General features: G+C 44.1%; 2 protein-coding genes across 2 annotated transcripts; one reads left to right on the top strand and one right to left on the bottom strand.

Moving 5' to 3' along the window:
- The first annotated feature begins 3,796 nt into the window (after positions 1-3,796).
- Positions 3,797-8,147, top strand: phyl (phyllopod). Its single transcript, XM_017238872.3, has 2 exons — positions 3,797-4,287; positions 6,695-8,147. The coding sequence occupies exons 1-2, from the start codon at positions 4,096-4,098 to the stop codon at positions 7,745-7,747; spliced, it is 1,245 nt and encodes a 414-aa protein (XP_017094361.2). The 5' UTR covers positions 3,797-4,095; the 3' UTR covers positions 7,748-8,147.
- Positions 8,148-13,346: 5,199 nt separating this feature from the next.
- Achl (La ribonucleoprotein translational regulator Achilles) lies at positions 13,347-17,665 on the bottom strand. Its single transcript, XM_017238848.3, has one exon. It carries the CDS (start codon positions 16,932-16,934, stop codon positions 14,352-14,354), a length of 2,583 nt encoding a protein of 860 aa, XP_017094337.2. The 5' UTR covers positions 16,935-17,665; the 3' UTR covers positions 13,347-14,351.
- Positions 17,666-20,832: the final 3,167 nt, after the last annotated feature.

Here is a 20,832-nt window from a genome sequence, read left to right as displayed (position 1 = left end):
CCTGGCGCCTTGAGAGTCGGCAACTGACTGAATTCTGCCAGTTTGTTTGGCCCAAAATGTGCCATCAAAACAGAAGCTCTTAAAACAAAATGTTACTCCTAGTGCGCAGTCGCCCAGAGAGAGAGAGACGGAGACGGAGCAAGAGACTGAGAAAGGGAGAGTGGCTGAGGCAAGAAGCGGTGCCCAGCAGCCACCCAAGCACTCCCAGTCCCAGTCCTTCGACCATCCATCCATCCATCCATCTATCAGTGGTGAAGCTATACCCAAGGGGGTTGCTACATGCTCGCCTTCCATCCCCTAGAGACCCTGTTCGTCGGCACCAATCGCGAACGTTTCTGGGTGCCTTTCAAGGAGTTGCGAGCCCATGCCGCTACCTCACAGTAGGCGACCGCTATAAGCTATAAGAATCGAAAGCACCAACCACCAAAGAGCCACGGAACCCTCTCAGCCTGTTGCAATTATAAAGTCAAGTCAATTATTTTATAGCCGACTTTCGCACGTGCGTATGGGGGGTCCAAAGGGGCGCGATCACTCCCAAGGTGCCTGGCGGATTCGAGAATGCAAAAAAATCACAATTCCCAATTTTTGTTTCCACTTGGGTTCTCAGCAGCGGGATAACACACACGCACTCACAACCGTGAGAAACGTGTCCTACATCTCGCCGAGACTTGAGAGGCGGCCGATGTCCAAGAAGAAGGTCAGGATTCGGCAGCGGGTGATGACTGTGAAGATGGATTCTTTGATAGTTAACCTTTTTAAGGTTTCGATTTAATCAAATGCGTTTTTTTTAATACTTCAAGAGTTTCATCAAGAATATTTTTAAGTTTATGAATTATTGGTTGCAGAACTTAAAACCTTATAAACTGGAGGGGTAAATTCATCATTAATAAAACCTATTTTAAAACAACATTTTGGAAAAAAAAAATTATAAATAATAAAAAAAAATATAATAAAAAAAAATATAATAAAAAAAAATCACGCAGAGTTTTATTAAATATTAAAATTTGTAATATTTTATGAACTTTAAAATGTAAATTATAGAGTTCGAGTTAATGGAGTTTTTAATACATCAATTTTACTGATGAGTCGGTAACATTTAAAGCAGGCTTTAAAAGTAAGTGTTTTTAAATTTTTAAAATAATTTTTTTAAGCCTTTTGTTAATGTTAGTTTTGAAAATATATTTGATTTAATTTAAAACAAGAAAGCAAAGCTAACTTCGGGCGGAGCCGAAGTTGATATACCCTTGCAGCTAAAACCGGATATATATCGCAAAAATCGGATATAGTTGGCCGATCCTTATGGGAATATGAATATATAATCCAATTTATTACAATACAAAATCTAAAAAAAGTCTCAAGCTTCTATCTTCAAAAATACCAAAGTTGGTATTTCTACCAAAAACCATTTCCGATCGTACAGTTATATGTCAGCTATAAGATATAGTCAACCGATCGTTATGAAATTTGGTAGATCGGATTAACTGACCAAAAATAGAATGTGTACCAAGTGCCAGCTTTCTATCATCAAAAACACGAAAGTTGGGTCATTTCCGATCGTTCAGTTATATGGCAGCTATAGGATATAGTCGGCCGATCCGGGCCGTTCCGACTTATATACTGCGTGCAAAGGAAAGAAGGGTGTGTGCAAAGTTTCAAGACGATAGCTTTAAAACTGAGAGACTAGTTTGCGTAGAAACAGACAGACGGACAGACAGACGGACAGACAGACGGACAGACAGACGGACAGACGGACAGACGGACAGACGGACATGCTCATATCAACTCAGGAGGTGATCCTGATCAAGAATATATATACTTTATAGGGTCGGAGATGTCTCCTTCACTGCGTTGCACACTTTTGACCAAAATTATAATACCCTCTGCAAGGGTATAATAATAAATCTACAGCAGCGCCAGCTTGTGTTTGAAATTACAACTACGTCTCTTTTTGTGCGAATGGAAGCCACAAGGTGGCGCTAGAAAATGTAGAAAAGGTGGCAAGATATATATTTTATCCTGTTAGGGTTGTTAGGACCTATTGTTAGGGTTCTATCAGAATATTGAATATTGAAAATTGTATTTTGACGGGAAATAAATATAGAAATCGTCTGAGGTATTCCGCTCAAGGATCGGATGTGTAATAGCTAAAATATAGACATTGGAAGGTGCCATATATGAGAATCCAGGATTTTGCAAGGGGTTCCATCAGAAAAATTTTAAAAATATAGATTGATATTGAGAATGTTTTGATGCAGAATGAAGGGGAATTGATCTGAAAATCGTTCAATTTATTCCTCTAAAAGATCGCATATAACTTTATTAAGTTGGAAGAGTCATACTAGGGCCCCCTGAGGATCCCTAATTACCGTTACCTCTCATAAGGACTTCCGCTGCCTAGTCAGAGATCGATATGGAAATTTGCTACGCATATGGCGAGAAAATCGGCTGCTTTCCCTCTCCCATCCTCCTGGTCTTCCTGTCCCCCACCAACCCAGCCATTCATATTTTCATTCATAAGGGTTCCGATTCCCTTTCCAAAGCCTTACTCCTTACTCCTTTGTTTACTACAGCAGAATCGCCAGAGATATGCGTAGTACTCGTAAAAGCAGCGCCAGTTAACCCAGTCAAAAAATCCAAAAAAAAACCAAAAGGTGCAAAACGACGAAGAAGGTACCTGCGGAGCAAGAAAAAAACATAAGAAACATCTGTCGCACGACAGAAATCCGGTTGCAAGCTGCAACACCGGCTCAAAATGAGCTACAACACCGGAGAACAACATATGATTGAGCTGCCCGAAAAAATAAGAAAAAAAAGAAACAACAAAATACTAAAAACCGAAACGCACCTTTTGTATTTTGGAGCAGCTGCCAGTGTCGGTGTTTTGGAGGTGTAGCCTCAAGATCAGAGGAGTCGGAGGAGTCCGGGATGTGGACTCGAGACGACAGTCGGCAGCCTGTTGATGAGCCCACAATGCACACGCATTGAGCCAGTGCGTCTTCCATAATGATAAGTCGTAGCTGAGGAAGCCGTTCGCATTAAACTCGGATTTTGTCGATCGGCGGCAGCTGCCACAACCTATTATCTGAGAGGGGGGTCTGCCCCGAACGCAAAGTGTCAACAGGAAGAGGTAACTCGAGTCCTGAAAGTTCAGATAGGTCAGTGGTTTGTTAAAATAACTGGAAGCCTTGACTCTGAAGGGAAAAAGGATGTTTAAAGGATATAAAATTAAATATTATATAGATTATTATTATAATAGGGGGTATACGGGGTATTAAAAATAACTATTTAGATATTAGATTAAAGGATTTGGAATTTAAAAATATTACATTAAGAGTTTAGGTAAGAAACATTTTAAATAAATGAGTTAGATATCTCTTAGTAGTATTAGTTATTCCAATTTCCTAACTGGTTTACTTTTCAATTAAAAAAAATTTTTTTTTTAATATTTTATAATGGCTATGACCCTCCAAATAATAAAAATAAAACTCTTATTGTCATAAAATCATCTTCCTAATAAAGTCTTTGAATAAACCTAATATCTTGTGAATAGACCTCCTCGTTCCTCTATTGGATATCCTAGTATCATCCTTTATCTTCATTATCCATATATCCCTATTAAATGTGAACATGTGTTGGCCATTCTGTGGCACTCTCCCTGCCTCACATTTCTCTCAGTGGAGGACACTCAGGCAACACAGTCGGGCTGTCGGCAGAGGCACGAAACCCTAACCGAAACCGAGGGCGGTAAGTGAGCCTGCTGAATGCCACTTCGTGTGCGCTTGGAACACCGTTCCTGCCTCATTCGAAATTTGTGCGTGCAACGCGAAGGACGTGCCGCTCCGTCAGTTGCCGTCTCGCTTGCTCACTCGCCATTAAAACCGCCCTCTCGTTCTCGCTCGCCGGGCTGTTACCTTTTTTGTTGTTTGCCACATTTCGCGCCACCCCAAAAACACAAAAAAAAAACAACCAAACACACAAAAACAAAATACGAGAAAACCGAAAATCAGTTAACGTGACCATTAGTGACGTCAGTGGCTGTGAGGAGGAAAATTCGCCAGAAGCCCAGTGTCAGGAGCCAGGAGCTTAGTCGCCAGGATGTCTGCGAACAATCAGCACCAGCAGGCGGAGCATGCCGCCGCCGCGGTGGCCGCCCCCTCGGCCTCATCGGAATACCTGAAGCGCACCTGCCTCATCTGTGGATGCCACACCAACCAGACGATCAATATCTATGAGCCGCGCTCCGGCCCCAACATCGTCCAGCTAATCCAGGCGAAATTCAAGTTCCAGGTATGGATTTTTCATCCCAAAAAGCACAGACGCAACACAAAAATCGATATTGGGGCAACTCGTCGGATGAGTCATACATCCGTACGTACCGTTACAACGTCCTTCGAGAAAAGTTCCTGTGTTTGCCTTCTGCTTGTGTGTGTGTGTGTTTGTGATTTTCCGTGTGAGAGTGTGTGTGTGTTTTTGGGTTAAAAGGGGATGAACTTCGTTGGGCGGAAAAGTTGCTGTTGTTGCAAGGGGCCCAGGTAAAGGTAGCTCCGCCACAGCCTCACACACGGAGAAATAATTTGAATATTTGTGGACTTATTGATTGTCCTTTGAGCTGCATATCCTGTTGTTAACAGCAGCTGGTGCATTTCCCGAGACCTCGCAGACCTCTGTAATTGGATCCTTTTCACATGTCCCGGCACTTAGTTCGATTCCTTTCCCATCCATAATTTCCAACAGCTTGTTCTAATATGCGATGTGGTGGGAAATGAAACAGCGGAAGATGATGAGCCATGGAAATCGATCCTGGTCGAAGATCCTGCGTTTGTTGTTTCTGTGGAAGTGAGTTTTGGGTTTCGTGTTACACCCGGCACTCTGTACTACCTGTACTGAGCAGGGTACTTCTCCACAAACCTGCTCGAAAAAGGGCAGATGTGCGGTGGATTTTGCCAAGGAGCCGAGATTGCTCCAATTTCTGCGGGCAGTGAATGAACCTTTTCTTCTCCTTCTCTCTCTGCATCACTCTTGCTGTCTCTGTTACCTTATAGATTTCTACCTCAACTTCTTCCAAAAAGAGCGACAGCTGTATTTGCCGATCGGGTCTCGAAACCTCCAACCCATCAGGGTTCCCTGATCCTCTACTGCTGCTGCTTTATCACCTCGTGAGACCTTTTTCTCAGTTTTGAGTTTGTGTTTGGGTTTTTTTTCGCATATCAGCATGGTATGGCATATACCTGGATTTCCTCCTTATTGTATTAGAGGAATCACTGGTGGTGGAATCTAAGGACAATGCCAAAAGGAATACCGGTTTCTTGAGTTGCTCAAAAATGCCAAACAAAAGTTCTAACCCCCCGAAAAGAAATGTAATTTGAATTGAAATTGCCAGAGGCTAGGCCAGAGCCTAGTTTGGAAGTCCTTGAAGTGCTGAAAAGAAAACAAAGTTAGGACTCCGATTTGAGGGTCTTCATCTAGTCTACTATTTTAAGGGAAAGTATTTTCTAAGGCTTCCCGGGGATTAGAAAACAAAGAAATGGGTCAGAACAGCCAAAGTGGGGGAAGTCTTATTAAGTTTTAAAATTTCCTTTGGTTTAGGGTCTTTGCGGTCTTTGCTTGATAAATATTCTATAAAAATTGAAATAATAATAAACCCCTCGAGGGTGAGTTTTCATCCCTACGATCGTTAGAAATTACTTTGAACTGTTATTGCGAAATCATATGTACACAGAGTACACAAATATATATACACCACCTGCCGCGATCGTAGCCCGGCAACCGATCACCCCTATAGGGCTTTACGCCCACGCAGCCCTCAATGACAGACATCTAGAGTAAACTCCAGTTGCAATCGTTGTTTATCTAATGTAGCTGTTTGCCACACAGAGAAAAAATACATAGTTCTTTGGCATATCAAGCTCTTGTGATATGAGCTCTTAAAACTATGCATTTTCTTTCAGTGTTTTTGTTTTTATAGCTCGCGTGTGTGTGGCTTTCTGTCTGCCTTGCACCTGGCCTGCAATTTGCATTATTATACCGTTTACACATGGCCCTTGGAGAACACCTTTTCATCGGAGAACCAGGCAAACAATCGCTCCTGATCCTGGCTACCCTTAACCAGTCCTGATCGCCACCTCCACCTCCACCCCCTCTCCCTGTGCCAGTCCTTACCCTTATCTAATGGCCTCGAGCAGCTGTCGCGCCTGCGCGTGCCTAATATCCGTCATAGTTGTTGCCTGATCTTAACCCAGTTCGGAGAGGAGCGCGTGGCGATCGGAGAAACGGGTTTGTCCCTTTTGGCTTTCGACTGGTTTTTTTTTTTTGGCCTTTGAGTGCCTTTTGGGCCAACGGCAGCTGCCGCTACGGTGTGCCGTTGGGCGCTTAGTTTTCGTTGGCAGGTGCACCGCAAATTATTGATACCCGAGGAATGCTCTGAGGTCTGGCCGGCTCCATCGGGTAATTAATATGCCTGCATGGTCTGGCAGTTGTTTTTGAAATTGTTATGTAGGTTTTTGCACCTTTTTGGCTGAGAGGATTCGATGCTCATTAGTGGTTGGGTCCGGGGATTGACCAGCTAAGTGCATAGGCGTATCGGAAGGTTTATTTTGTGGTTACGCCTGACTTGTAATTGCAGGACATGCAATGTGTTAGACCTAATGCTGTAATGATCCTCCAACTAACCAACTCTCTTCTCTTGTACTTACAGCCTTTGAACGAGGACAAGTTCCTATGCTTCAGCTGCAACAACTGGCTCATCAACTGGCACTCCCTGCAGGCGGTCAACAGCAATGAGGCCGAGAGCCAGAGCCAGAGTCCTTCGCACATGGGCAACAGCAGCAGTGTCCTGCAGCAGGAGCGTACCAAGCTGCGTCCCGTGGCGATGGTACGGCCGCAGGTGCGGGTGCAGCCCCAGTCCCAGCCTCAGCCCCAGCCCCAAGTGCCCGCCACACCCGCCGCCATACCGATCACCTATGCGAAGCGGAGGAGCAGCCGCCGCAGCAACAGCGCCTCGGTCAGCCGGATGAGCCGCATCCTGAGGCAGTGCTGTCTGGAGACCCTGCGGCGGAGTCCCAAGAAGCGGAGCCAGCAGTCGGTGTTCGTCTACCTGAGGAGCAATCAGAGGCGCAACAACGTGCTCTGCAAGGTGCAGTGTGTGGCGCCCCGGAGGAAGCCAGCTGAGGCCCGACTAGTCAAGGAGGCGGCAGCACCTCCGTCCGTGGCACAGCCCAGCCTCAACGCCTACCAAAGATTCCCGCAGCCCAGTGTGGATGGCAAGGTTGTGTCCATGTTCCGCCGACTGGGAACCACGCTCAGTCGAGAGGAGCCATCTGCCTCCAGCCACTCCTCCTCCACCTCCTGCAACCCGCCACGTCCCCCACAGATCATGAGTCCCGCCAAAGAGAGACCGCGCTGGACGCGAGTCCTGGACGAGGACGAGGTACTGCTGGAATTCGATAGCGCCATATCCGAAGTTCTGCCCGCAACAACAAGAGTGCGACGCTGCCTCAGCTATCCGGTTACCAATGAGGAAAGGGAAGAGGAACTTCAATCAGAAGAAGATCAGAGGGGGGAGGAAAGTGCAGAGGAGCATGAAGAGGACATGGAACAGGAACTGGAAGTGGTGCCGGAACAGGAAGCGCCACTGGAGCCACAAAGCCACCGCAACAGCAACAGCCACCAACTTTCCCACCAACAACCAGCTTCGATCCACTTGGCCGGACTGCGGCTGCCGCAGGGTCTTAGTATTAGCCTGGTCTAAAGGAGCGGTCCAACAAAACCCTAAATAGTCAAATTGCATGCACAAAGAGATAAATGAAAAGCAAATTATGAGCATTAGCTAATGTCTAATTTAAATAGTACCTCGATTACATTTTAATTGTTAGTCAAAATACCTTAATTAATTAGCAAGCTACGGACAAAATAAACACAACAAAAGACCTAAGAATGTTAAGTTAACCGATATGGAAAGCTATATTAAAAATATATTAGTCCATAGTCCCTTAGACCCTTAGTCCCTTAGTCCTTTAGCCCCCCATGAGCCCAATTAAGTAACTCCCCTCAAGCCAATGTAGTTAAATTTGTTTGTTTGCTCCAAAAAGACAAAAGTATTACAAAATAACAAATGGAATAAAAATACTTAGCACAAAATCAATCAAAAAGTTAAATGTTTTATCTTTTTATTCAGGGGATTATTTTTGGAATTATTAATATATCAATAATGTAACGAGGGATACCTGAGAAACCAAAAAAAACGTCTATAATAATTATTTTACAAGGCCGTTCTAAAAATTCATAAAGGCTCCACTGCGAGGGCTATATCTTCGCCACTACTGATCCGATTCTTGAGCGGAGTACCTTAAACGATTTGTAAATCGATTCTCCATCAATCTGCATTTAAACCTAGAAACTTATTATTTTTGAGATTTTTTGTCAAATTTTCTAGAGGACCCCCTACGAAATTCCAGAAAAGTCATGGAGGCTTCAGTTGGGCCACTGCGATGGCTATATCTTTGCCAATACTGATCCGATTCTTGAGCGGAGTACCTTAAACGATTTGTAGATCGATTCTCCATCAATCTGCATTAAAACCTAGAAACATATTATTTTTAGATTTTTTGTCAAATTTTCTGGAGGACCCCCTACAAAATTCCAAAAAAGTCATGGAGGCTCAATATGGGTCACTGCGATGGCTATATCTTTGCCAATACTGATCCGATTCTTGAGCAGAGTACCTTAAACGATTTGTAGATCGATTCTCCATCAATCTGCATTAAAACCTAGAAACTTATTATTTTTTAGATTTTTTGTCAAATTGTCTGGAGGACCCCCTACAAAATTCCAAAAGAGTCATGGAGGCTCAATATGGGCCACTGCGATGGCTATATCTTTGCCAATACTCATCAGATTCATGAGCGGAGTACCTTAAACGATTTGTAGATCGATTCTCCATCAATCTGCATTAAAACCTAGAAACTTATTATTTTTTAGATTTTTTGTCAAATTTTCTGGACGTGCCCCTACAAAATTCCAAAAAAGTCATGGAGGCTCAATATGGGTCACTGCGATGGCTATATCTTTGCCAATACTGATCCGATTCTTGAGCAGAGTACCTTAAACGATTTGTAGATCGATTCTCCACCAATCTGCATTAAAACCTAGAAACTTATTATTTTTTAGATTTTTTTTCAAATTTTCTGGACGTCCCCCTACAAAATTCCAAAAAAGTCATGGAGGCTCAATATGGGCCACTGCGATGGCTATATCTTTGCCAATACTGATCCGATTCTTGAGCGGAGTACCTTAAACGATTTGTAGATCGATTCTCCATCAATCTGCATTAAAACCTAGAAACATATTATTTTTTAGATTTTTTGTCAAATTTTCTGGAGGACCCCCTACAAAATTCCAAAAGAGTCATGGAGGCTCCAGTTGGGCCACTGCGATAGCTATATCTTCGACATTATTGATCCGATTCTTGAGCGGAGTACCTTAAACGATTTGTAGATCGATTCTCCATCAATCTGCATTAAAACCTAGAAACTTATTATTTTTTAGATTTTTTGTCAAATTTTCTGGAGGACCCCCTACAATATTTCAAAAAAGTCATGGAAGCTCAATATGGGCCACTGCGATGGCTATATCTTTGCCAATACTGATCCGATTCTTGAGCGGAGTACCTTAAACGATTTGTAGATCGATTCTCCACCAATCTGCATTAAAACCTAGAAACTTATTATTTTTTAGATTTTTTGTCAAATTTTCGGACGTCCCCCTACAAAATTCCAAAAAAGTCATGGAGGCTCAATATGGGCCACTGCGATGGCTATATCTTTGCCAATACTGATCCGATTCTTGAGCGGAGTACCTTAAACGATTTGTAGATCGATTCTCCATCAATCTGCATTAAAACCTAGAAACTTTTTATTTTTTAGATTTTTTGTCAAATTTTCTGGAGGACCCCCTACAAAATTCCAAAAGAGTCATGGAGGCTCCAGTTGGGCCACTGCGATAGCTATATCTTCGACATTATTGATCCGATTCTTGAGCGGAGTACCTTAAACGATTTGTAGATCGATTCTCCATCAATCTGCATTAAAACCTAGAAACTTATTATTTTTTAGATTTTTTGTCAAATTTTCTGGAGGACCCCCTACAATATTTCAAAAAAGTCATGGAAGCTCAATATGGGCCACTGCGATGGCTATATCTTTGCCAATACTGATCCGATTCTTGAGCGGAGTACCTTAAACGATTTGTAGATCGATTCTCCATCAATCTGCATTAAAACCTAGAAACTTATTATTTTTTAGATTTTTTGTCAAATTTTCTGGAGGACCCCCTACAATATTTCAAAAAAGTCATGGAAGCTCAATATGGGCCACTGCGATGGCTATATCTTTGCCAATACTGATCCGATTCTTGAGCGGAGTACCTTAAACGATTTGTAGATCGATTCTCCACCAATCTGCATTAAAACCTAGAAACTTATTATTTTTTAGATTTTTTGTCAAATTTTCGGACGTCCCCCTACAAAATTCCAAAAAAGTCATGGAGGCTCAATATGGGCCACTGCGATGGCTATATCTTTGCCAATACTGATCCGATTCTTGAGCGGAGTACCTTAAACGATTTGTAGATCGATTCTCCATCAATCTGCATTAAAACCTAGAAACATATTATTTTTTAGATTTTTTGTCAAATTTTCTGGAGGACCCCCTACAAAATTCCAAAAGAGTCATGGAGGCTCCAGTTGGGCCACTGCGATAGCTATATCTTCGACATTATTGATCCGATTCTTGAGCGGAGTACCTTAAACGATTTGTAGATCGATTCTCCATCAATCTGCATTAAAACCTAGAAACTTTTTATTTTTTAGATTTTTTGTCAAATTTTCTGAAGGACCCCCTACAAAATTCGAGAAAAGTCATGGAGGCTCAATATGGCCACTGCGATGGCCATAAGAATAATTGAAAATGTCTGCTTTGTAGAGCTGCCAACTTATCTGAAAAACATATGTGGCGCCCTAGGGTATGCTTTTATTTACAAAACCGTGTAAAAATAAATGTAAGGGGGCTTTTGCCTGAAGTGAGAGTGTAATGACCCACGCAAAGGTTCTAAGAGCCCTGACATTGATATTAATTATAAATAATATTAATTGAATAATTTAATATTATTAATTTTAAATTGAAAAGTCTAAAGAATGCTAGTTGAGCTTTAATGAAAATGAAATGAAAAAGAAGCTGAATTGTGGAATTGGTCCAAATGCTTTGATTGTCTTAGAAGTCCAAGGTGTTGCTATCTTCTCACCTCCATGTTGATTTCTAATGAGTAAGTGGCTATTTATTTGATTTAGCCAATTGCGTAGAACGAGCCAGCGAACGTGTTGAGGTCAGCATCGCCGCTGTTGTTTATGCAATTGAGACAGCGGTGCGTATACTTACTTATTTTGGCTTACAATGTGGCATTTCATCAATACTGACGAACTGAACTGATGATGTGGTTTATACGACATGACTGGCAACGTTAATAATGTGGTGCGGAAATTTCTACGCGCACTTCAAGTACACTTTATTGGGAAGGCGAGACTAAGGTTACTTTTATTTATAAATTCGAAAAATAAAAAAATAATCAATGTGCCTTTTGAACTTGAAGATGACTTGCCAATCGGCGCATTATCGAAGGAGAGCCTACCCCACCGGTCGGCCGAGTGTGCAGTTTCCGGAAATCAAGTATACGCACCGTGGCCATGCAAAGAGCTTATGTACGAATGCCGAACATCTCTCGTCGCCACGAATACCGCAAAATGACGGTCAAGGTCCGGATACGACGACGGCCTGTCGCACGGCACGCCGTTCTATGTTCTAGAAATCTGCCGGCGATTAAAGCATTGAGTGGTTTAAGACGTTTTTAGACGGCTCAAGGCTGAGCGGGATGTTGCCAAAAATGTATATAAGGTCAGCCGTGCACTGAGGAAAATATTAAAACGAAAAGTATAGTATCCAATACATTATGTCATCGGGCAGGTCGGTTTCATCTCGATTAAAATGAATACTCAAGGGGTAATAATTCAGCAAGTTTATAATTATCCCCGATTGGCGGATCACCTGAGATGAACTCTCACTTAATGAGTCCAAAAAAGTGACTTGAGTTCTGGAAAACACATACAGAGTAACAGTCACTGGGAATGTGACTGGTTTTTTTGCTCGGTTTTATTCGGTTCCTGTTTGGGCACGTTTAATTAGCATAAATTTAAAAGGGAATTCGATAAAATTTTAAACGCCAGGCAGGAAGTTTAATCACCCATGTATCCTTTCTCCCTCCGGCTCGCAGTCTCCAAAATGTTATGCAATATACGCACAAAATGCTTCCCGGAGACCGCCTAGACCGCCTAGATCTTATATGGCTGGCATTTTTGTTGCCCACGCGGTGAAAAATTGTGCGACAATTAGTTCAGCCTGCATTGCTGCTGGCCAAGCGCCTTAAAAACGGGTTATAATTTTTGGATTTTTTGCAGGCAGGCTGGCAAGCGGTGGGCGGGCATGAGGCACGAGGCGTGGGGCCTGCGGACTGCGGCCTGCCAAGATGCGTGTGTGCAAAAAATTATTCACTTGTGTACGAGAGCCAGTATAAGCCATTGAAATTGTTTAATAAATCGAACCAACGAGGGGGAGAGATACATGAAATGAACTGAAAAGTGAACAACAAATACCTTGGGACCGCAAAAAAATCGCACGCACGGCAAGACCCAAGTCTGAGTGCGGGTTGGAGTACTCTGGGCGCAATTTTTTCGGGCCCAGGGGCTGGCAACAAGGCAATAACAATGCTAACGGCCGCTTTATGAACAATTATGAACCGCGGGCGAGTTCGCTGCCGCCGCAAAGTAAAAATCACAAAAAAAAATCGAGTTGGGGGCGCATGCGTCACGCTCATGTCACTGTTTCGCCGTTTTTTTTTTTGTTTTTATTTTTATGGTAAATTGAAAAAAATTACGAATATTATTCAATAAAATTCAAATTGTTGCTTTCACAGGCAAGGCAGACTGGTTGGGATTTGTTGTTAATTTTCTATATATATATATATATATTGTTTGAACACTTTTTTTTTTGGTGGCTATTTGGCCTAGTTACCTTCGGATCGGTTCTCGAGTGGCGCGAATTTCGCTTTCAATTTCGAGCTGGCGAGCAGATTGCGCAATATTGGTTAAATGATTTGGCAAAAAGACAGCAAATTGTTAGCTAAGCTCCATTTCAAGTTCACCATAGTTGGTTAATGGCACTCCCCCCTGCAGCACAGACCAATTGCAACTGCAAGTCCCCCCGAATTGGTTCATTAAGCTTTCGATTTTGTGGTTTTTTTTTTAATAAGTTTATTTACGGTTAACACGCATAATATAATTTATTGCAATCGCAAAGACATTAATGCCCGTACAAGAAATCGAAATTAAAAGCTAAAAATGAAAAATATTTTTATTCTCTCCTGTAATAGTCCGCTTTGCTGTTTCCTCCGTTTAATTTTCACACGAGAGGACAACCAATCTAAATATAATATATTTATTAAACTATCTATAATAATATTTGAAAATAAAAGATTGTAAATAAAAAACAAATAAAAGGAAAAGTTTCGGAGCAGGGGAAAATGTGGAATATAATGGGGGATTTGGGACTTGCTCTGGGACTATTAATCCTAAAAACCTGAGACTCTAAACTAATTTTTATTAAGATAATCTGGCGCACCTTCTTCCAATTACGTCCGTATTACTCGCATCGGGTTAATTATGGCCACTATCCTATAACTGATTTTTATGGCAGCCGTTCGATTAATGGGTTTTTGACTATCTTACATGTTAATTAGGCTTTATATCCAATAAAAACAATATTAAAACACAACATAAGGATACAAACGTCTGGACTGCGATAGAAGTCATGTGAGAGTTTGTGAAAATTGTTGGGCCCATACTCTACTTCTAAGCACGATATATAACTGGTTACTGATCATTGTATTGAATACTATAATGGGTTAAGTATAATCTTATTTCACTAAAGAACCAATCAAGTTTAGTTTGAAACCGAATTTCCTTAATCTATTGGCAGTGTTTGAAAACAAAAACGTCCCAGAGCAAGTCGGATTCCACATCAACCCCTGTCAGCTCTCAAAAATTCTACAATTCGTTAACTATACAGGTTCCTGTTCGTAACCTAGATCGGGCTTGGGGTTTTGGGGGTGTATGTGTTCGGGAAAGTGTAACAAGTTGGACAGCATCACAGTGTACAGCCATAAATTTCACATACGAGTACCCGTACTACAAAAAAGTGTTCCTAATCATCCTTTCTCTAAAAATTAATCAACAAATGTCCTCGGACGTCCTAGTTAACGGGTGATATGGCCTGTCCGAATTTCCTGGCCCTCTGGCCGAAACCCTTGCTTCCGTCCGGACCCATCGGGGTGCGGACCAGACTCTCAGCTGCCCGCTGGGCGAAGGATCCAGAACGCGAGCGGGGCGATCCATCCAGGAAGCTTCCGGTCCGGGATCGGGGCTGCCCGTCATAACCATCGCCTCCGCCATGCTTGTAGCTGTTCAGGAAGCTGCCAGTCCGGGATCGTGGTGATCCGTCGAAGCCCTCCGAGCCGAAGGAATAGCGGCGATCATAGCCAGAGTCCGTTGAGATCCTCCGGCCACCAATGTACTGGGCATTGTCGTAGGCCGCCAGTTTGCTGCTCAGCTGCTGGAAGTTGTTGGAGTAGCGACGGGGCCACACCTGGTAGCCACCGCCACCACCGCCCACCATCTGATCGGTCTGGATGGGCTCCCGCTCCACGTTGAAATCATTCGAAGGGCGACGGTAAAAACCGCCGTTCTCGCTGGCATTCGAGAAGGTCCGCTCGAACTGCATGGATCCGTTGGAGAAGCGACGCTCCTGGTTCTGGTTACCCGGACAACTGCCATTGGAGCACACGGAGCTCTTGCGGTAGGCCGTCTCCGTGGTCTGGCCAAAGTCGGAGACCCTCCTCGAGCAGGGGCAGCTCTCAGAGCAATTGGAATCGCGACGCTGGGGAGCTCCAACTCCTGTCTCCGAGCAGTTACTGGCCCGGCGCGACATGGAGACACTGCCCTCCGGCACATAGTTCTGCTCCGAGCAGTTCGACAGACGCCGCTGGAGATTGCTGATGCCCACAGATGACCCAGCTTGATTACCGCCAGAATTGGCAGCAGAGGATGGAGGCGAGGCATCGCCCAAGGCAGCCGCTGTGCTGGCGGAGATCGTCGAGGTGTTGCTGTAGCGCCTGGGTCCATAGCCGAAAAAACCCATATCCTGGCCGCTCTGGTTCCCAATGCTGCCCCTCGGTTGGTAGTGCTGATACGGAACATGGTAGCTGGGGGCCATTTGCTGCTGTTGTTGGTAGTATGTGGGCTGGAAGTCAGAGTTGTTGCGCTTCAGCTTGTAGCGCAAATCCGGAACAGCTTCGTGGCCGGAGAAGCTGCCGCCACGACTCCTCTCGTAGCTGGCGTCGTTGTAGTAGCGATAGTTCTCCACCATGCGGGCCACCGGGGCGGCAATCTGGATGACGGCCGCCTTCTTGCCGGTCTTCTTCTTGGGGGCCACCATCTCGTACACCTGGAAGAGACCGCTCAGGTGGCGTGCCTCGCGGGCCGATGATGACTCTAGGTACTCCACCAGAGCGCACTCCTTCTGCTGCAGCTCCGGGTACTTGTTCATGAATTGCCGCACGTCCACGGGAATAGCCATTCCTGGCTTCAGGATGCGGATCAGGGCGATCTCTCCGCAACGCGAGAACAGATCAGAAACCTTCTCAATGGTCAGCTTATCCATGGGCAGATCGCAGGCCACGATGGTGCGGGACGGCATGGTCTCGTCGAACGAGGGCAGGGGATCGATTCTGCGCACCTTGGTGCCCAAATCATTGAGTTCGATCTTCCTCGACTTACGACGCACTGCGTCTCCCACGACCTTCCACTCGCGGGTCAGCTGGCGCACCTTCTTGAAGCTGGACACCAGCTTAAGGCTAACATAGCCCTCTTTGTTACGGCGGACGTGCTTCAGGAGGAAGGCGTCCTTCAGGATGCTCTCGTTGGAAAAGTAGAATTCCACGGCCTCAGTGATCTCGGCCGCTAGGTCCTCGCTGGGAATCAGAGAGGGATCTAAGGTGTCTATCTCGTTGGGTCCTTGGGGAGTGGTTGGCTCGGAATCGTGGCTCTCCTCCTTCTGGTGCTCCTGCTGTTCTTGCGCCTCCTCCTTTTCCTTCTTGATGGCCAGGAAGGAGCGATGGGTGCGCTTTGCCTCCAGGACTGGAGAGTTGGCAGGAGCCACTGCAGGTGGAGGTGAAGCATCCAGGGTAAAGTTCGGATGAAGATATATGTTATCCATGTGGTGTTTGCGGAACTTCTCCAGGTTCGCCTCGCTCAGCACAGCCGGAGGGGAGCTCTGGCGCTCAGAGAGGTCCACCTCGTGCATGATGTGGTTGTCCACGGCGAGGGGCTTCAGCTCGTCGCCCTCCTCGGACGACTCCTCAGAATCACCAATAGATGAGCCCATTCCCACGTCCACCAGCTGCTGGTCCGTGGGTGACATGGGCGGAGCACTGGGTGCCGTGTCCTCCGAGGAACTGCCGTTGCTGCTGCCGAGCTGCGAGTCCAGGGACTCCATCTGCTGAAGCAATGCTTGGGCGGATCGCTTGGCCTGCAGCCTTAGGAGTTTGCAGGGCAGGGACGAGGATATGGGCACCACGGCCTGGGAGCTGCAGCATGGCTGCTCGTCTTCCGGCTCATTTGGGGGTAGGACGGGTGGCGGCGACTCGCGAGGCTTCATCACTGGCACGGCGGTAAGAATGGGAGCAACAGGAGTCACCAGGAAGGTGTGTCCTTCTGCTCCGGCGTGCGGGGCCTTCACCTCACGCACCTGCTCGGGCTGATCCTTGGGGGTATCCATGATATTTTTTATGTTTTCTGGAGATTACTGTGTAACTCTTAAAGTTGTGACCTTGGCTGATGCTCTGAGTAGTTCGAGGCACTCCAGCAAAAGCATAAAAACCTGGTCTTTCTCCGCCTGTCTCTCCCGCTACCACTCTCTTTCTCTGTCACTTTCACTTTCAAGTTCAGTTGGTAAAAGCTTGGCTTAACGTGGCCGGGCTGCAGTTGACTCTTTTCTTACTTCGAGTTCGAATTAGCCAAGAGCTTTGCCTGCATTTGTGTAACTTGAAACGTTCATTGAACGTCAGCTGTTCAAACTGTTGTAGTTTTTTATAGTTTGCGTAATTTTGTCTGCAACGTGCTTGGAATTTCTTCGGTTTTTAGTTTATTTTATTTTAGGTATTTTTCTAGGCCGCGCTTGACACCGATTTGATAAATATATATAAAAAGGTTCAATTAACAATTTCGAATGCGTTTTGTCAGTTCAGGTTGCTGATGTTGATGATGTTGTTGCCCGTTTCCCAACTATTTCCGTAAGGCATTCACAAAAAAACTTGTTGCTTTACTATTTATTTTGCATATATGCTATAAACTTGAAAAGTTTTGTTTGAAAATGTTTTTGATTTTTTTTAAACTTTCGGTTTTTTCGGTTTCGCACGCGACTATGCAACGCTGCAACGCGGAGATCGACTGAAATTGCAAATTGATTTGAGGTCGGTTAAATACCCTCTGCTTTCGTTTCAATTTTTCTGCCTCTTTTTTTCGTCGCTTGCTGCCGGCAGCAACAGCAGCAGCAGCAGCAACACAGCAACGCCGGCAGCAGCAACAGCAACAGCAACAACAATGAGCGTTATTGAGCGGTCCAAGTACGCACGATAACAACAAAAGCCAAATAGCAACAACAACAGGTCACACACACACCACAGAGAGAGAGACAGAGAGAGAGATACAAGGAGAGAGAGAGCACGAAAACTTGTTGCGTTGCCAGCAACAGCAACAGCAATACTAACAACAGCAACACGACAGGAGCAACATTTGGCCAATGCATTTGTCAGCCTGCTGTGTTGCCTTAAATTTTTTATAAATTTAAAATCTTATAAATTGTTACACTCACACATGAATACGAAATTCAGCTTCCGATTTACATTGATCGGGAAAGTGCTTTTCGTCTAGTGACCTCGTTTGTCGCAACAACAGCAACAGCAACAGCAACGACAACGGCAGTTGCATTTTCAAACTGCAATAGCAATCGCAATTACTATGAGATCTGGACGCTCGCAATTCATTTATCTGTGAGGGGAAACAGGAAGGAAATTGCAAAGCAGCGACAACAAATTGCATTTTGAGGGTTACACACATGACAAGTAAACGACACGCCAACTGATCAGTTAGCAGGTCAGTTCCGCTTTCGGCTGCAGCTTGTCCTGCTCTGGAAAGGACACTAGATAAGAAAGCAATTAGCTAAAGGTTTCATGGAAAAAGTGATAAGAAACCTATGACAATAAGGTTTTACTTAGATAGTAAGGTTAAACATTAAGGTTAACCTTCTTAGTTGATAATTTGTTTCTAAAAGTCTCTTTTAATTGGTTTGCAGTATTGCATATTGCAGTGTTGCATACTAAATCGATAACCTGCAATCTTTGGCTTGTTTTTATTAATAAGCATAATAATTTGTTATAAAAGACTCTTAATCAATTCGCTAAAACATATTTAAGATATTAATTATATTTCTCTCTGTGTTCTCACTTGAGAATCTTCATTGCAATGCAGTTATCACATCGGCATCGGTAATTTGCATGTCAAGTGCAAGTTCAAGTGCAATATTGAAATCAGTCGCTGGGGCAGCGTCATTTTCTCGGCTCTTGCCTCGTTTTCTTGTTATTATATCATCGCACATTCTTACACACAGATATGCAAATGTGAATTATGGAAACAATAATCCCTTTAGTGGGTCTCAATTTTTATAAAACACTGTATTGCACGACACTCATTGCGTCAGCTGTTTTTTTTTTCTGCATTTCCTTCTGTTAGTTGGGTGGTGGCAGTCTCTCATGTTTTCCATATTGTTTACCCAAACTGATAAAATTATACAAGCCGCTGTCCAGAACCAGAACAAACGTTTGCAATCCAATTACAAGGTACGGCTGCTGGCGGGCCGCACGGCGTATACTTGATATAAGGTCAACTGGCCATCAAATGCTCATTAATTTGCCAATTGACGACAAGCATTTCGTTTCCATAGTATTTCGCCCCTACAATTTGATTTGCCAACAAGTAAATTATGTTGCCAAAAAAAAAAGATAAATGAAAAAATCTTGCAACCTTGCGGTAAGAGACACACTGGCACACCAAACAGCCAACAATAAGAAATCAAGAGTCTTTTATTGTTTATGGACTGGTAGCAACACAGCAACAAACAAACCGCAAATGGCAAATGATTTATTTAATAAAAATCAAAATTATGATTTTTGTTTTCGGGTTTTTTTTCTTCTAATTTTTTTTCGCAGCAGCCTCGAGAGGCGTGTCCCTCCGAAATCGATTAATCCAACTCGTTTGATTGTGGCACAAATCTCAAAGTAATCCAGGAAGTGGATAGATATAAGGTAGGTCAAAAAATAGGGGGCCCGGAGAAGGGGCAGGGTCGGAACAGCAAATTGCCTCTAAAAGCCAATTTTTAAGCCTTATGCTGCATTGTTGCCACTTCGCATTGTTCACGCATTAATATTTGCCTTTATTTAGCGTTTATTTACTTTTTGCACTTTTTACACATTTTTTCCGATTTTTTTTTTGTGTTTGGAGAGCCCGAGTCTGAGCTCCATACCGCGTTCAGGGCCAGCGGATCTATAGTTTGGGGCCGATCTGCTTGTGATCGGAGCACATTAGCAATTGTTGTTAGCTGAAGTTTGTCCTTCTGTTGACATTTTGCACGCGTTACTGTGCTGTTGAGCCTACGCGAATAATTTCAGTTCGCCCCGGAGGTTTTTTCGCCCGAAATTGTGTGGGAAGACTTGGGCTGTCAGCACCGATCAGACGAGATACCGAAATGGAGTACGAAAGCCTTAACTTTCGCATAATTGCACCTGAATGTGGCACAAATCAGCTCATTAGATTGCATGACAGACCAAGTTCAATGTTGCATCTACTTTTGAATGGCATTTAATTCCTTGTATTATGCCATGTTGATGAGTTATGATCGCATATCCTGTGCGGGGAGGGAGATTTATGAGCAGGAAATTGTATGGTCCCGAAAGTGGGTCATGAGAAGGCGCAGGATTACATAATTCAGAACCTTTTATCGAAGGATGAAGAGGCACCAGACGCCAAAAAAAAAAAGAAAAAACAGGTTCATGGCAAGGGCAATGCAACCTTCAATTGGATTTTGTCTACACTGAGAAGAACGGGGATCATTGTAGACCTTTACTAACCATCAAAATTAAAGAATTTCTCCCTGTGCAAGTGGCAATCACCACCTGCATCTGGCGGTGGCATCCACTTGAGAGCGGTGCCCGAAAACCAGTTCCACGTCAAGTGCCTGCCACGAAACGAGCCCAAGTTTCGGCACTTCATTAAGGAAGCGACCTTGGCAGAGGCTGATGGCTGCTGCCGGCCCAAAATTTATCGCAACAAATATATCTGAGGGAGCCGGAGGCAGGAAGATGACCTGCCCTGCTGGACTGGCCGAATGGAACGTGATTCTGAGAGTTGCAACAACAGGTTGGACCTCGACAACCCCGAGCCGCTCGCCAACTGACCTCCAAGATAGGAGTTACATATCCATATATATTTTTGCTAAATCGACTGGCATGGCTTTTAATTAAACCGCCGTTCATGTAAAATCGCAAAGTGCATATATGCCTCCTTTCTCGAGCGACAGAATTGGGTTGCAAGTGTCTCGCGGAGCCGGCGAACAAGCTCCG

The sequence above is a fragment of the Drosophila bipectinata genome, chromosome 2R (genome assembly GCF_030179905.1).
Source record: "Drosophila bipectinata strain 14024-0381.07 chromosome 2R, DbipHiC1v2, whole genome shotgun sequence".
Taxonomy (NCBI): domain Eukaryota; kingdom Metazoa; phylum Arthropoda; class Insecta; order Diptera; family Drosophilidae; genus Drosophila; species Drosophila bipectinata.
Note: the sequence above shows the minus strand (reverse complement) of the source record. Positions and strands in the feature narration are given on the sequence as shown.

Bases quoted from the DNA above. Each gene is read 5' to 3' on its own strand.
- Achl (XM_017238848.3), bottom strand. From the start codon at position 16,934: ATGGATACCCCCAAGGATCAGCCCGAGCAGGTGCGTGAGGTGAAGGCC.
- phyl (XM_017238872.3), top strand. From the start codon at position 4,096: ATGTCTGCGAACAATCAGCACCAGCAGGCGGAGCATGCCGCCGCCGCG. The intron at 4,288-6,694 runs GTATGGATTTTT...TTGTACTTACAG, and splicing joins AGGCGAAATTCAAGTTCCAG to CCTTTGAACGAGGACAAGTT.